At 51.9% G+C, this 16,970-nt stretch overlaps 1 protein-coding gene across 1 annotated transcript; it reads left to right on the top strand.

Moving 5' to 3' along the window:
- Positions 1-1,381: 1,381 nt before the first annotated feature.
- On the top strand, positions 1,382-15,331 carry ENC1 (ectodermal-neural cortex 1). The gene is made up of 3 exons (XM_075541169.1): positions 1,382-1,739; positions 5,207-7,008; positions 12,581-15,331. The coding sequence occupies exon 2, from the start codon at positions 5,220-5,222 to the stop codon at positions 6,987-6,989; it is 1,770 nt and encodes a 589-aa protein (XP_075397284.1). The 5' UTR covers positions 1,382-1,739; positions 5,207-5,219; the 3' UTR covers positions 6,990-7,008; positions 12,581-15,331.
- Positions 15,332-16,970: the final 1,639 nt, after the last annotated feature.

The raw sequence follows: 16,970 nt of genomic DNA, 5'->3' as shown, positions 1-16,970 counted from the left end.
GGGCTTGCTGTGCTCTTGCTGTGCTCGCTGTCCACCCGCAGCTCTGCAGAGAAGGGCTGGGCTGTCTACTCAGGTAAACGGTTCGAGTCTCAGAAACCCACTGCGGGTGGCTAGGAGTCAGCATGGATTTTAGCAGCAAGTCTGGTTTGGGTTTATGACTAGGAGACAAGCACAGGTCAGCCTGCGTGTCTGTCAGTCCCTGGTGGGAGACAACGCTATGTGGAGTCCACTAGGGTGGGCGACCAGGAATCGCGGGTGTGGCCACTAGCTAGACGCCTCGTTTCCCTGGGATGTAAAAGTGGGGTCCACCCGCCCCTCTACGGGTCTTACTTATGCTTTATTACAAATAGTGGAGAGAAGACAGACAGGCTGCTTAGCTCCCATGCGCCCCGACTGCAAAGGAACAAGGTAGGATTCGAAGTCGGTGATCGCCTTTCTTCCTCCTTGCAACTTGCATTCTGGTCTCTCTGTGTCACACACACACACACACACACACACACACACACACACACGCCTGTCACACACTGTCTCTGACACAGTCTGTCACACAGTCTCTGACACACACACACACACACACACACACACACACACACACACACACACACACACACACACACACACACACACACACAGTCTGACACACACGCCGCCCAGCTACAAAATCTGGGGGAGTGCTCGGGCTTTATCTGCAGGGAAATAGGCGGCGAGGCCACTCCTTTGAGGAGCTCGCTTTGAATCAAGCGGCCGCGGCGATTGGCTGCCCAGCGCGCGGGGCGCTCCCGCGGGCGGCGGTCTGTGCCCGGCCGCCCGGCTCCCGACAGCGTGGGGCAGAGTCCGGCTGCCCGGCCGCAGCGTGGGAAGGGGCACCCTAGGGACACACCTGGGGCGCAAGCTTGCTGGCGGCGCGACACCCCAAAGTCCGGGCGTGCCCACGCTAGTGTCCCCGGAGTGCCCGCACTCGGGCCCTGCCCCGGCCTCTGTGCGCGCCCGGGGTCGGTGCTGCGGGGGCTCGGCCCGCTTCTCACCCCGCTTTCTGGGTCGCTGGCCGGGCCGCGGGCAGCAGCCTCCGCCCGCGGGGCCCGAGGGACAGACACTGGGCTCCCGAGAACACGCGTTTTGTTCGCGGTCGCGCGGGTTGGCGCTTTGTCTGGCTCCCCTCGGACGCCGGCCCCCGCCCCCGCCCCCGCCTCACTTCCTCTCCGGCGGAACTCCCCCGACCCGCTCGGCCCCGCCGCCGCCGCCGCCGGCGGCACTGAAGCGCTTCCTCCCCTCGCGGGAGGTGTCGCTCGCCGGGCCCCCGCCCCCTCCCCGCCCCCCCGCCCGGCCCGGCCGCTTATAAGCGGGCGCGCGCGGCGGCGAGCCGCACTCCGCTCCGGCAGCCCGACCGGTCGGATCCCGCGGCGCCGCCGAGGCCGAGCCCAGACGCCAGGCGGCTGCCGGCGCGCACGGCGCTGCCCAGCGCCCTCCCCCGGCCGCGCGGCCCGCCTCCTGCCCGGCGGCGGCTGCAGCTCGCTCGGCGCCGCTCTCCTGCTCTCCCCCGAGACTCGCTGTGGGCGCCGAGCCGCAGGTCCGCGGCGTGGGGACCGTGCGGCCCAGGCGACCCGAGCGGGGGCCGGCCCCCGGCGCTGCCCTCTCCCTCGCCGTCGCGGCCGCTCCCCGGGCTGCGCCGCCCGCGCCGGCGCGTCCCTGCCCGGTCACTGACACCAGAACCAGCCGGACGGAGGCCAGTCGCCGCCGCTGTAAGTTCCTCCGCGCGGCGCCCGACCTGTTGCCCGCGCGGCGGCCGGGCAGGCGGGGGTGTGTTCGCGAGGCGTGTGCCCGCTGGGGGAGCGCGCGCCCGGAGCCCAGCCGGGGTGCCCGCCGCTGCCCTCCCGAGGGCGTCGCGGGGGGTGGGGGCGCAGGGCTGGCATCCCGGCCGGCTACGAGGGGAGGACGACCGGCCGTGCCTCCCGGCGGGGTGGCTGCCTCGCTCCGCGCAGGCTCCGGGGCCGGGCGCTCAGGGTGGGTGCCACCTCATTCCCTACCCGGCTCGGAGAAGAGTTGGGGCCACGTGCTGGCACGTTTTGACCGGTGAAATGCCGGTAAGGAATGGATGAGAACTGGTTCCTGAAAAGTAAACAACAAACCACCTCCATCCTGGTGCAAGAACTTGGCCTTGAGCGTAACGTGCTTCAATTGCAAAGGATGGGAACTGGTAGGCAGGCTGGGGTGACACGCTGACCCTGGACCACATCCAGTTCGGTGTTGCCTGCCGAGTTACATAGAACTCTGTGGGAAAATGGCTCGAGTGGTTGGCACGCTCTTCATCGGGTGGCATCTTTATCCACAGAAGCGCCTGTGAAGATATGTCTAGCTTCTCCTTTGAATTCAGTACCGAGGGGATGTGTGGGCACCACACTCAGTGTTGGAGGCAGAGGGCGTGTGCAAGGAAACCTGCAGGGAGGTGAAGTTCCCGACACTTGATGATAATAGCACCCGTTGCTCCATCCTCTGCGGGTTAAATATATGTGTGCGCTTTCTTGGCCACTTCCTTGGCATGTAAATGTTATTTTTCTAGGGGCTTAAAAAGTGCCAGAATGATGATTTTTTTTAAATGTTGAAGGTGTGTGGTGTATGTGACTGCTCATATGTTCATCATGCTACACCAGAAAGCATGTAGTCTTCCCTGGGGTCTGTCTGCGCACTGACCTTACATTTTAAGCACCATAGTGGCCCCGCTGCCCCATTGACTGGGTGGTACCCCAGATGGCAGGCTAGGCCTTGACGTTCTGACCTGGGTTCATAGATGCAGGGGCTCAGGATGCAGGGTGTTGCAGAGTTCTGATTTCTAAAGTCTTGTAAACTCTTTTTCTGAAGTGTTTGTTCTGATTGTGATGGTGGTTCTCACCACCACCCTCCTCCCCCAAAACAAACAAAGGGAAAAACCCTCCTGTGTGCTGGACTCAGTGTGTGCTGGTGCTCACTCCGTCTGCAAGCACTTTGGTACTTGGCTCATCTGGTAGCCGCTGTAAAACCCATTTGTCTGTGAGCGCGCACTAGCTCTCCACCTGCCTGGGGGATGCAGCCTTGACATTGCCTTGCACGCATCAGCCTTGCATAGCTACTCTTGTCCATTGATTTCTGTAAGTTTCTGGATGAGATATGGGCACATTTTTACACCATTTTGGGATGGAGGCTAACATCTGTCTCAAAGTATCTCCAGTTGAATGGATTCATCAAAATGACAGCTATCCAGGCAGCACATCCTAGCTGCTAATGCATATCCTACCACTTTGGAAGCCTGGTGCATCCATTTACATGGTCCAGAACCATCAAATGAGGATTGAACTGAACTGGGCAGGGGAGCCTCTGAGATGTGGGAGGGTCCTGGTTGACTGCTCATCTTTTTTCCTCATATCCCAAGTTGTTGTGAAGACTAAAGCAGACTCAGGTGCTCTGTCTAGAAGTTTTCCAGACACCAGAGACAAGGGATGTTCTTGTTTACTGTCTTCCACTAAGCGGTATTTACCCTAGACCAGAAGATACATTCTAAAAAGAAAAAGAAAACAAATTGCATTACCTAATGGTATGTGACCGTGTGTCAAAGACCAGCAGCTCCCTCCCACGCCTTTGTTGTTCTCCTCAGTCTCTAAGGCTGGCCCAGAGAGGCACCACTTAGTATTGGAAGCGCATGAGTTTGTGGTTAATAATTCATTTGCATGTATTAACATGTCTAGAATAGACATTAGACAGTAAATAACCGGATGCCGAAGGAAACACTGAGGCCATCAGTTTCAGCTCTGCTGTGAGGGGGGTTGGAACAGATACTGTATCCATACAGCTTCCCCTCCTGGGATAAACAACTTCCTTTGACAGGCAGACGCTTGGGGGCTTTATTCCTGTGGAACAACAGGAAGGAATGATTCAAGTTTTGAAGATTGAGGGAAAGGCAGGGGAGCTTCCTCTTGTGGTTTTATCCCCTAATTTCTTTACTGAAGCAAGTCCAAAGATAGCTTTAGCATTCTGGCTGTCATTTCACTTGAGTTTCTGAAGAGATCACCTTAGTCCAGAAATCAGTTGTGGCTGGGCCCGGACGTAACATATATTTGGCAAAATATTTTGTGTGTGTTTGTGTGTGAGAGAGGGAGCAAGAGCTTGAAGCAAGCAGCACTCCAGTTTTAAACTTCTCTGCGCAGGTGTCAGCATTTGCAGGTATGCAAAGAGATCCCTGGTGATGCACTATTTAATCCAAAGGAATGGGTGCATGGCTCCTTTGTTCTTGCAACTAGCTTTCCAAGAATGGGAAGAAAGCCCGGAGAATAGAAAAACAGTACCCATTAGTATGCTACTCCAACCGCCCCCCCCCCCACCGCCTTTTGTGCCCTGATCCTCATTCTGAAAGAAAAATCAGTGGGGGATTGTGGCCACAATCTACTCGTTTGTTTTTAAACCAAAGCCTGCTGGCCTATATATGGTAACATTTATATTATGGGTGCTTCCAAAACCCCGGGGTGGTAAAGCTGTCAGGTTAGAGATGACCTAACATCCGAAGGAAGGTCTGGATCCTTGCTGAAGTGGCCTAAACCTGTGATTTTAACCTCCCATTTCCCATTGACTGAACACCCGGGGAGGCTGGCACTTACCAAAGGAATTCTTAATGGAATTAATTAGTAGGTGTTTGTTTTACACATGGCTTTATGTTGCACAGGGCATGAAAGCAGGTGCCCATCCTGGCATTATGAGAGCAGGAGGCCTGGCATTGCAGGTGACCTGCAGTGAAACAGCTGGCCCAGGATGGGAGGTGTGAGAAGGGAAGGGAGACCTTGCTTCACATGGCTTTTGCTGACTTATTCTCACTGGCTTCAGGATCCCGAAAGCTGGCAATCAGGTTTTCCAAGATGAACCTGCTTTCTTTTTATTTCTTTTATTTCTTTTCTTTCTTTCTCTCTAAGAGCAGTGATTTTTCTTCCTTTCATTTGTTCTTTTTCTTTCTTTCAATAGTAGGGTATAATTCAGATAGCTTATCAGTGTCCCAATGAACGCCTTTTCTCTTAGGTCACTGTCATCTCCTCTTCAGGACAGTAGGTCTGCTGGGCGAAGGACTGCAAAGGGTTGTGGTGTTGCCCTGGTCGCAAAGGCCGGTTCCTTTTGTTCTGCTATCCCAAGCGACAGTCCGTCAGCCAGCAATCCCGTTCACGGTTTCTTTTTTTGTTTCCTTTCTCTTTAGTCGTGGAAACAAAATGTCAGTCAGTGTGCACGAGAACCGCAAGTCCAGGGCCAGCACCGGCTCCATTAACATCTACCTGTTCCATAAGACCTCCTACGCCGACAGCGTCCTCACGCACTTGAACCTTCTCCGCCAGCAGCGCCTCTTCACCGATGTGCTCCTCCACGCGGGGAACCGGACCTTCCCCTGCCACCGGGCCGTGCTGGCCGCGTGCAGCCGCTACTTCGAAGCCATGTTCAGCGGCGGCCTGAAAGAGAGCCAGGACAGCGAGGTCAACTTCGACAACTCCATCCACCCCGAGGTGCTGGAGCTGCTGCTCGACTACGCCTACTCCTCACGGGTCATCATCAACGAGGAGAACGCCGAGTCGCTCCTGGAGGCCGGCGACATGCTGGAGTTCCAGGATATCCGGGACGCGTGCGCCGAGTTCCTGGAGAGGAACCTGCACCCCACCAACTGCCTGGGCATGCTGCTGCTGTCCGACGCGCACCAGTGCACCAAGCTGTACGAGCTCTCCTGGCGCATGTGCCTCAGCCACTTCCAGACCATCCGGAAGAACGAAGACTTCCTGCAGCTGCCCCAGGACATGGTGGTGCAGCTCCTGTCCAGCGAAGAGCTGGAGACGGAGGACGAAAGGCTCGTGTACGAGTCCGCCATGAACTGGATCAGCTACGACCTGAAGAAGCGCTCCTGCCACCTGCCGGAGCTGCTGCAGACCGTGCGCCTGGCGCTCCTGCCCGCCATCTACCTCATGGAGAACGTGGCTATGGAGGAGCTCATCACCAAGCAGCGGAAGAGCAAGGAGATCGTGGAGGAGGCCATCCGGTGCAAACTGAAGATCCTGCAGAACGATGGCGTGGTCACCAGCCTCTGTGCCCGCCCCCGCAAGACCGGCCACGCCCTCTTCCTGCTGGGCGGCCAGACGTTCATGTGTGACAAACTCTACCTGGTCGACCAGAAGGCCAAGGAAATCATCCCCAAGGCCGACATCCCCAGCCCCAGGAAAGAGTTCAGCGCATGCGCCATAGGCTGCAAGGTGTACATCACCGGGGGGCGGGGCTCCGAGAATGGGGTCTCGAAAGATGTCTGGGTGTACGATACCCTGCATGAGGAGTGGTCCAAAGCCGCCCCCATGCTGGTGGCCAGGTTCGGCCACGGCTCGGCCGAACTCAAGCACTGCCTCTATGTGGTCGGGGGGCACACGGCCGCCACCGGCTGCCTGCCCGCCTCCCCTTCGGTCTCACTCAAGCAAGTCGAGCAGTATGATCCCACGACCAACAAGTGGACCATGGTGGCCCCGCTCCGAGAAGGCGTCAGCAACGCCGCCGTGGTGAGCGCCAAACTCAAGCTGTTTGCGTTCGGAGGCACCAGTGTCAGCCACGACAAGCTCCCCAAGGTTCAGTGCTACGACCAGTGTGAAAACAGGTGGACGGTGCCAGCCACCTGCCCCCAGCCCTGGCGTTACACGGCGGCGGCCGTGCTAGGCAACCAGATCTTTATCATGGGCGGGGACACCGAGTTCTCCGCCTGCTCTGCTTACAAGTTCAATAGTGAGACGTACCAGTGGACCAAGGTGGGCGATGTGACGGCCAAGCGCATGAGCTGTCACGCAGTCGCCTCTGGGAACAAGCTGTACGTGGTGGGAGGCTACTTCGGCATCCAGCGGTGCAAGACGCTGGACTGCTACGATCCCACGTTGGATGTGTGGAACAGCATCACCACCGTTCCCTACTCGCTCATCCCCACCGCGTTTGTCAGCACCTGGAAACACCTGCCATCCTAAGCACCCGGAGGCAGCTGAGGTGAGTCTCTTGACCGAGGTCGCAGGGTGTACCTGATGAATACAGCGGTTGTGTGGCGGTAGGTAGCCTTTGGTGTGGCAGCGCTGCCCAAACTGGAAAAGCAAACGACCTTCTTGCACCAGAACCCAAACCGAACTCACTGCTACCCTGCCCATGCCGACTCTTGAGGAACTCTGTAGGGCAGGGGAGAATTGCCCTGGAGTAGAAAGCCTCTTCTTTTTCCTGCGGCTGGCCTTGGGGATCGCAGCCCAATGCTTAACCGGTACACCACCAGGGGAGACCATATCCTAAAAGAGCGACAGGGCGGGCAAAAGGAATGGGGGAGGGGAGAGAGCAGGGTTGATTTAAGTTGATGAATACAAACATGATCAGGCATGCAAACCCCTCCCTATTTCAAATACAACATTAAAAATAAAAACATCTTGCACACCAGAACTGAGGGGCTTCTGCTAACCACAGTTGTAGTCCCTATTCCTCCATAACGTAAGGGGGGCGATGGGGGAGCCAACTCTCCCAGCCCTTAGGTTCTCCCAAAGGTGCCTTTACCACACATGGTTTTGTTCGGGCTGTGGAGGGTCAAAAGCATTAGCCTTTTTTTTTTTTTTTTTTAAAGACTCAGGTGATCCCAGTGAAATGTGACCAGTGTTCACTGGGAACCTGGCAGTGGGCCAAATGTTCGCATCCTCCCATTTGAGCCCCACCAACACCTTGTGAGAGATGATTACCCTCCATGTCCTGTGGGTAAAAAAGCCCTGGAGCCCACAGAGATTAAGCCCATTGCCCGAGGGTGAAGAGCTTACTAAGAGGCAAAATTGGTAAGAATTGAACCCTGGCAGTCTGGCTCCAGAAGATAAGTATTGGACCATCATGCCACACTGCCATTTAAAAAAAATTAACTTAGGCTTCCTGCCCATGTTATACCAGGAGGTGCTGTGTTAATATTTAAATTAAGCCTTTCCAATCGCTTTTGGAATGGAAAACAAAAACAAAACACACACAGTTGCCTGTGGAGGGACAGACGCATGGAGAGAACATGCATTTCAGCGTTTTTTTTTCTCCAAAGCTGTGATCTTTGGGAAATAGATTCTCAGGCCTTTCTTCCAAGGTACCCATACTCTGGGTAGATTCAAACCACCAGCCTTCTAGTTGGTAGGCAAATGCTTAACTGTTTGCTGCCCCTCCCTCTCCTCGGGTGTTCTTGTTAGAATGAAGTAGGATTTAAACCACGGAATGCTTTAAATTGATCCCATAATTATTCACCCTCATTCATTAACTTATTGTTAATGATTTTTTCTTGGGGCAGGGTGGGGAAAACCAGCCCTCTTTTGGTTGTTTGTGAACCTGAGAGTATAGTCTAGGTGGGGGCTTATTAAAGGTTGTACCTGCCTAGTCTACATTTGTCTGCCAGGGCCGCCTAACCGGCCCGAACTACTGCAGCCTTTCAGCGTTAATGAGTCTGGCGGACCTCATTGTTGGGGCTAACAAAAGTTGGGCTGCTCTGTCTGTGCCATATATCTGCGTTCAAAATGGTTGTCTTAGGCACCTGGATATCATACTCTGGGCTCCAATAGTGCATAGGCCTGTAGAGTTCACTGTTGTCCACCAGCCACGCTTCTCTGGGACAGACCCGCTGCTGCTTGGTGTCCTGGGGATCTGCCCCAGGGAACACTTAAACCGGGAAATAGAGGGCCAGAGCACACAGCCCAGTTGTGGTTTGTTTGGGGGATTCATGGTCTGGCAGCTGGCAGTGACAGGAGGAAATAAAACCCCCCTTCAGTTTGGAGGACCACCGTGAAGACACACTTGCAACTTTGTAAACCCCAAACCAAACTCATTACCCTTGAGTTCATCCTGACTCAGTGACCTTGTAGGACAAGATTGGACTGTCTCTGTGGGTTTCTGAGATTACACCTTTGCAGGAATAGAAAGCCTCACCTCGTCTTTATTCTACATAGTGGCTAGTGGTTTCAAACTACTGACTTGGTGGTTAGCACCCCAATAAACCTGCGCCCCGGCTCCTGACACCTCTGAAGGAGACTTCCAAGGGGGAGTGAAGGAAATCTCTGGGTAGTTAGCCTAAACAGAAAGGGGTTTCCTCTCATTTATCTTCCCTTGCCTCCTCACTCACAGCTCATTATAAAACACCATTACAATGGGCTTTGCTTTCCATTTTAATCTTAATCTGTTTCGCCCCCCTTCACCCCCCCTTCCCCCAGGTCTTCAGTGATCTCTCCTCCAGCCTATTACAGTTAGCAAATGTTTTCTTGGACCGAAAATCCCCTTCCAAGGAGCGAGAGCAGTCAGACACATCCTCTGGGGGAGTGACTGGGCCAACAGCCGTCACACACCAAACTGGTTTTTGCAGCCTCACTGGTATCTACATAATCCTAAGTAAACAATTGCTCTGAAAGTGGTTATTTCATTTGCGATATGAATGCATGATTCAACACTAAAGCAGGTTAAAAGAACCGCCTAGGTGAAAGCCTCAATTAACAGCACACCGAGTCAGGTGCTGGGCCAGCATAGACTACTTATTTGCACAGGAAAGCCATAAAAATTGCCCGTGAGGGTGGCGGACACATTCAAATAGTAGCTGGTAGACCAGCTGGCATCCTTGGAGTAAAAGAGGGAATAGGGACAGCAAGGAGAGAGGACGCCAGTGGGCTGTAGTTTTGAACTGTGGACTCTGGACCTTTATGAACTTCAGATCATTTTATCTTCTCATGAGTGGCTTGGGCCAACCATAGTTCCTCAAAGATCTGTCCAACTAATTCCGACTTGGGTAGAATAGATGAGAAATAGACAACTAAAAGTGCCATAGAGTTGATTCTGACCCACAGCAGCCCTCGGGCAGAGGAGAGCTGCCCCTGTGAGTTTTTGGAAGCTGTAAATCTTTAGTGTTGTCATCATTGATGTTAGGTGCCAGGGTTAGTTCCCATCAAGTTGGTGACTGGAGCAGAAAGTTCATCAAGTGGCTGGTGGGATTGAACTGCTGACTGGGGCCAGCTGACCTACCTCACAAGGGGTCCTAGAATTGGCCAAATGGGGGTGGGGATACCAACTTCAGTGCCTGGCACATGTTAAATATTCAACACTCTTGTTTTCTTCCTCTAATTTCGAGCTTGGCCAGTCCAGTCCTGGAGCAGTAGAACCAGTCCTGTTTGTGGTGGGAAGACCAGACTCCTCTGACCCCTGTATACTTGTCTAGTATAGTATATTCTTGGCCGGTCACTTCACTACCATCAAATCAATGCAGATTCATAGTGACCCTGTAGGACAGGGTTTTCATGTGCCTTTGTGCGTTTCCAAGTCTCTTCACTCTTTGTGGGAGTTGGAAGGCCCAGCTTTTTCCCCAGGAGCCCCTGCCTGGTGGTTTCAAAGTGTTGCCTTTGCAGTTAGCCGCCCCATGCATAACCAGTACTCTACCAAGGTGTCTCTATAAACATATATTTCAACCTGCCCCCTCTGTACTTCATTTTTGACCCCTGAGTATGTTTGCAAACAATTGAATTCAACCCATCCTGGGCATTTGCGCCTAAGCACACACTTCCGGTCCTTGAGACACAGACCAAATAAAGTGCTAGGTTGTATGTGAACCGGCATCCTCTCCATCCACGGTGCTGCCCATAAGAGGGCCCAAAGTCCACCCACTGGGAATTTGACAGACGAGACTTCCCTGCTTTTTAAAGGGCGGTGGAAGTATTTGATCAAAGCCATACTAAGGGAGGATGTCGGTGTAAATATCTGAAGTTTACTACGTGGGAGATAGTGTTAAAACATTGAAGCTGGTGGAATGGCATCTAAAAGGAAGGTGCCGGTTTGGGCTGCAGAAACCTCCCAGCCTGCACTTCTGCCCCGCCTCCCCCCCCCCCCCCCAGCTCTCCAATCGTATGTGCTAGCCCAATTAATCCAGTGTCAACCCCAAATTTTCCTAGGTCTCACAGCCCATCCCCCAAGGAGGCACTAACTGCCTCCTGCTGCTTTATCAGTGGGTAGGAGGGGCTGGAAGGAAATTGGTTTTGATTATCCTCCTTTTTGGCTCTGTGTGGCCCCAACCTGCCAGCACAGGCCCCTCATCTGCTTTGTGCAAATGAAATCCTTTTGGATGTCCCTTTTTCCATTTGAATACACTACCCCTTGGACTTTCCTGTCACCTAGGATGTTCCTTAGGCGCCCTGTTGATTTGTAGATTCGTACATTACCGGAGCCGGAAGAGTGGGAGAGATGACAGGAGTCTAAGGGACTTCTTGGAAGCTTGAATCGTGGTTATGAACTGGGGAAGCTAATGGAATGAATCAGACTTGTGAATACACTCTAGCCAGAAGAATTTAGTGCAAGGAATGAGTCGCCCCTCCCAAAGTCCCTTTGTTTAACCTAGGGTTATAACCAAAGGGATACAGCTTTTTTCTGGTTGTTTGTTTAATGTTATATGATGAATTAGATTTACAAAGCGGATGGTCTTTTTTTTTTTTTTTAACTCAACAACTTCTCAAACCTCCCAATGCCTTCCCTTGTTTCCATTATCTTTTTTTTTTTTTTTGCTCAGGGATACAGATTCTTAAATTAAAGCTAGTCAAGGTGCTTCCCAAATGGATAAGAGGAGATGTTTTAAAAGACAAAAGGCCTCCGCAAAATAACCTTTTCTATGGAGAGGCAGGCCGGGTGGTGTAGTGGTTGAGTTGGGCTGCCATCAGCATGGCTGGCAGTTCAAAACCAACAGTAGCTCCCAAGGCGAAAAAGACCCTGGGCTCTCTACTCCCGCAAACAGAGTCTCAGAAACCCACAAGCATATCACTGTGAGTCAGCACTGAGTGAGATCAGATTAAAAGCCACCTGGGATTGAGGAGATACTTTCAGTACTCATGTTCACACTCCCATGTCGGGAGACGCTGCAGAGAAGGGCATGGTCATATTGTCACATTGGTATCACCCAAGGGTGGGCTGATGCCTTTGGAGAATAAACTTCTATGTCACGTGATAGGACTCCAGAGTGAGTGCGGCCATCAACAATAACAGCTGCATTTAAGTTGGGGTGCGGGGGGGTTAGCCTATCTGCCTTCTGTATGGCAAATCCATGTCATCTGGAGCCTGCTTTATAGCACACTGGGCCTAACAGGGCTTGCACAGGAATGGGAAACCTACAATTAGTTCTACTTTCCCCCCTAGGGTCACTGAGTCAGAATTGGCTCAGCGGCCATGAATTTGAACTCTCAAGTGATCATTGGATGTTGGCCCCATGGTTAGCCATCGAGAGCACATCATCCTTGGGAATATAGGGCCCTGACTAGGACAACTGGTCCAGCGCTGAGCTGGACAGAGGCCTGGCCTGGGGCACATGGGTGTGTGGAACAGCAGTGAAAGTCCTATTCTTAGGGAACCAACCCTGTGCACATACATACTACCACACACACATACACACACACATGTATACATTCATGGGCATGCCATATATCCCACTCTGAATTTAATTTTTTTTAAAAACCAAAAAAAAAAAGTATTTGGGTTTTTTTTTTAATTTTTATTTTTGAGGCTGCTAATAAAAACCTTTATCTTCTTTTAAATTCTGTTTCAGCTCTCTGTCAACATAAGAAGACCCCATGAGATTTCTGCTTTGGAGAAGCTGAATTTAATGAAGAGAAAACAAGGGAAACGCAGTTGTGAGACAACGTGAATAGAGTCGGCTGCACCTTGTAAATGCTCTCGCTGGACATGAAGGAAGAGGGGAGGGTGGGGTGGGGGGTGGGGGGTTTCCCATGCGAGCAGCACATGGTTTAAATATGAATGAATGAACCTGTGATCTAGTCCTTGTCTTGTAATTGTGGATTAATGTCAGCGTTAATCAGCCCCTCAAAGGGAGCGAGAAGCTGGAGCTTTCCCCTTGCTGTACCATATTCAGCATTGGATTTCCACGGGCTCCGCCGTTAATGTGTAAAATTCGAGATGGTTGTCAACCTCTGCAGAGCGGGGCTTGAAGCCTCTGCACCAGCTGCTGCTGGGAGGCTGCTGGGATTCAGAGGAGCCCCACTGGCCAGCCCAGGGACCAGGAGGGGAGCTGGCTGGAGAAGAGGACCTCTTGGACTCTCCCTTCATCTCTAAGGGGTTGTATTCCCCGGGAAAGTTCTCGAACTATGGGGAGATTATTAGTAGACTTTTAAAAAAATTTTTTCCTATTTATAAGTGACTAAACTTTTCCTTGGCTGTTCAAGTTGTTCTAGATTTAGCTATTTATTGTTTGATGGTTGCATGCTGAAACAATGCCACAGTTGTCTTCACGTGTACAGACGTGTGTGAATGGTTGTATGTTTTGCACATTTTGTGGCTGTCGGGGTGTGCATAGCTGCACGGAGATGAGAAGTCAGCAAGTTACAATTGGGAGTATAACTGGAGGGTGGGATGGGATGGGGGCGGGGGCTGGGTGGGTTTGTTTCAAAATGTCAAAGACAAGGAAAAATTGTAAGAAGGGAATTTGGATGACATGAAAGGTAGCGAACAGGATACTCTCGCGAGGTCAGTTTTCCTACGCATCAACGGTCAGTGGGGGTTCCCGAAGTGTGGTTATGCTGATGGCCGGACGGTGGGGTGAGGGGAGATCCATGTCTGCCCACCGCCCTCCCTCCCTCCTCACTCACCCCATTCCAACTCAGCCACAGAAATTTGGAAAAGACCAAACTGCTTTACTTTTTGCTTTTGTTCTTAGCAAGATCCTGAAGTCCTGGAAGTCCTTGTCAAGTAGTTCTGTGTATAGGGCACGGGCAGAGGCAGGCATCGTCCAAAGTTTATTTATTTATCTATTTATTGCCTTGTCAGAATGCTTCGCCATGACCACTGTTAAGGCTAGGGTGGGGCAGGGTTGTGGAATGGAAATACCGCAGATGCAAATTAATACATTGGCGAGATTCCCTTGTTCCTGGACCCTTTGTTCCATAGCTTCTCCGTGCCATCCAGCAAGTATCAGGAGTCCTCTCAGACAATAGTCCCCTCGGCCCAGCATCCACGCAATAGTCACCCCGAGGTAAGCCTCCGAGAACACTTCTCCGAGAACACTTTGGCCCATAAAAGGTGACACTTTGGGCCCTGAGCCACCAAAGAGTTGTAAGCGATTGCCCCCGTGGAGAGGTGTTTTTCCGGTCCCATTGGGAGCGGGTTGTGAATACATTCTTTGCTGGTTTGAGCGCTTGTTTACTAAACCATGTGCTGTGATACGTGTTAGTGTTAGACCCAAATCGTGCTTCCCCAGAGGTGTGGGGGGAGACCCAGGTTTGCCACTCGCACCGCTTCTGTCAGTGTTTCTCACGTTCCCTGTAGCTTAGAAAATAGACTTTAAGGCTGATAACCACCTTTTTAATTGTGTGTGTGTGTATGCACGCGCATTGCCTAATGGCAGATAAATGTGTGTGTGTGTGTGTGTGTGCACGCGCATTGCCTAATGGCAGATAAATCCTTCCCAGTCCTCTCCACCTGCAGACTTCTGGATAATGTACATGAATCACACTGTCTGCCCATGCCATGAATATACGCGGGTGAGCCTTGGACCAAAATAAATGAGCCATTGGAAGAAAAGAATCGTGCTTTCCCAGCAGATTCAATGTGCACCGGCAATGCAAATGGCTCTCCTCGCAGGCGAGCGTTGGTCTGTGTCTTGATATTGTAGCAGCCCGGGCTCTGTAGTTTATGATGCAAATTGGCAGAAATGTGTGCATGTGTGTGTGTGTCTCGCTGCTGGCTTCTGAAAGCAGGATGGATTTCCTGCAGCTGTTCCAGAGTTGTGGTCTGCCCTTGAATCCTCTTATTAATGACGGCGTGCGAGCCAAGGGAGCCCCGCTAAGGGTGGGCCCCCAGCCTGCAGGGAACTTTCTGGACTGCTGGCTCTTTGAATTGATGTAGGCATTTGGGCTCACTACTTGACCGTTCTCACCCTGTGAAACGGCCCCGACTTTGAAGCAAATACAATTCACAGCACAGTGCACACACAAAAAAACTTGGGCTTAAGACCGAGAAGGTTCTTCTTATTTTGTGGGCTGGTTGCTGTAGAAACGGCTAACAAAGGGCAGCCTTCCACTTGTGGCGGAGCTGCGCAGCCCCTTTCTCCGGCTTGACACCTGTCTGAATAAGAGTGATTCGAGCTGAATGAATCGCCTCCCCAGGCGAGTGAGGATGTGGGCCTGCAGACAGAACTCTGTATATGTCTTGAAGTAAAAGCGTCTGTTCATATGTACTTGTTTGCTACTACTACATTTTTGAAGTTTTGTAAAACTGTTACTTTTTTTTTTCACAATGTGAAACTGAAGGTCAATAAATTATTAGAGGTTTTCTCTTAGCAGTTTGTGCGGTTCGTGTCTTTATTTGCGTATGACTTGGTTTCAGGGACAGAACACGCGTGACCTTTCTAGTTATGGAGGAGGAGGGTGTTTCCAATGTTGTCTCAGTGTTTCACCATGCAGCTGAACAGCTTTTCCAAGGTAAATGAAAAATAGGAAAAAGGGCTCTCCTGTCCCACCCTCATACCTTGTTAAGGTATTAAGCAAAGGAAAGCGATTCACTGATGGGTTACCAACAAGTTTAGAATTTCGTGGAGAGACCAGTTTAAAAACTCACAATTATCTTTCAGTGAAGATTTCACGTCACCAGACCCCATACTCTGCATAAGAAGAAATGTAAGGTTTGTATTCCTCGTGCAGCTGCAGTAAGATCCTTTTCAGCCAGTAACATTCAAAATCACTTCAAGTGGAGATAGATGCACATGATTTCCCTATCAGGGCACTGAGCACGAGTTTAACCCCTCAGGTGTGTACACTCAGGTAAGCTGCTTCCAAATTGGGTGCAGACTGCGCAGCCTCAGTGTCAGCCCAGATGGAGGCCCCGCCTCCACCTGCAGTTAGCGGCTTCCAGTGTCCACGAGATGGTCCTTCCACGCTCGCCCAGAGCCCCCCAGTGTTTGAACAAGCAGAGCGATGTGGAGCCAAACGAGTGAACGCTACCTAATGAGAACTCTGGGACAGCTCACACGTCGGCAGAATGCAATTACAGCCTTTGGACTTTGACAAGATGCCGGAGCAGATGCCTCCATTTTTACCGTGCTCCATACTGGCCGAGGCTGGTCCGTAGCCAAGCCTTTGGGAACAAGTGTCTTTGTCCTCCAATTCCACGTGAAAATCTGGCTGACATTACGGATCGAGAAGGAGGGAATGCTGTTAGGGTCAACACATGGGCTGCTTCCACTCTTAGAAAAGCTCGGTCATCTTCAGAAGCTGGGGGATAATTTACACAGAGGTAACTTTCTGTTCTCTGGTGGTTGTGTGTCTGTCTCAATATATATATATAGATAAAACACCCCAAAACATTATGTCCGACTGACGGGTACCCTAAGACAGTAAATAAAACTGCCCCGCTGGGTGTCCAAGGCTGTGAATCTAGAGACAGACTAGCCACATCTTTCACCTGCAGAGCTGCCGGGGGGCTCAAACCACTCCAAGGATTTAACAGCATTCAGGGATTCTTAGGTCAGCATAAAAAAAACCTACCATCCATTGCTGGGGAGTTGCTTTCAACTCTCAGTGCCCCTACAGGGCTGAGTGAAGCTGACCCACAGGGCTTCCAAGGCTGTAATCTAAAGAAGTGGATTGCCTCCTCTTTCTCCTCTGGGGAGGAGTGGGGGTTTGAATAGCCTTCCTTTTGGTTCACAGCTGAACACTTAACCACTGCGGCACAGAGAAGGCCTTTTAGATGCCTACTGTTCATTCAGATAATAGCAAAGATCATGTGAAACTGGCTGTGTTACTTTGCCTGCTTCCGATCTGTGGAAATGTCTTGAGGTCAGCAGCCCAGGACTGGCACAGCATCCTAAAAGACCATCAGGGTCTCTGCTTAGCCATCCTGGGCAGAGGGCCTTGCTCCTCATGATTTAAGGTGGTCGCGATAGAGTCCCCAAACAGCAAAGATAGAGACATACATGGGAAGAGGCA

Source organism: Tenrec ecaudatus, chromosome 2 (assembly GCF_050624435.1).
Source record: "Tenrec ecaudatus isolate mTenEca1 chromosome 2, mTenEca1.hap1, whole genome shotgun sequence".
Taxonomy (NCBI): domain Eukaryota; kingdom Metazoa; phylum Chordata; class Mammalia; order Afrosoricida; family Tenrecidae; genus Tenrec; species Tenrec ecaudatus.
The sequence above is the reverse complement of the archived record's forward strand: the minus strand, read 5'-3'. Positions and strand labels throughout refer to the sequence as shown.

Bases quoted from the DNA above. Each gene is read 5' to 3' on its own strand.
- ENC1 (XM_075541169.1), top strand. From the start codon at position 5,220: ATGTCAGTCAGTGTGCACGAGAACCGCAAGTCCAGGGCCAGCACCGGC.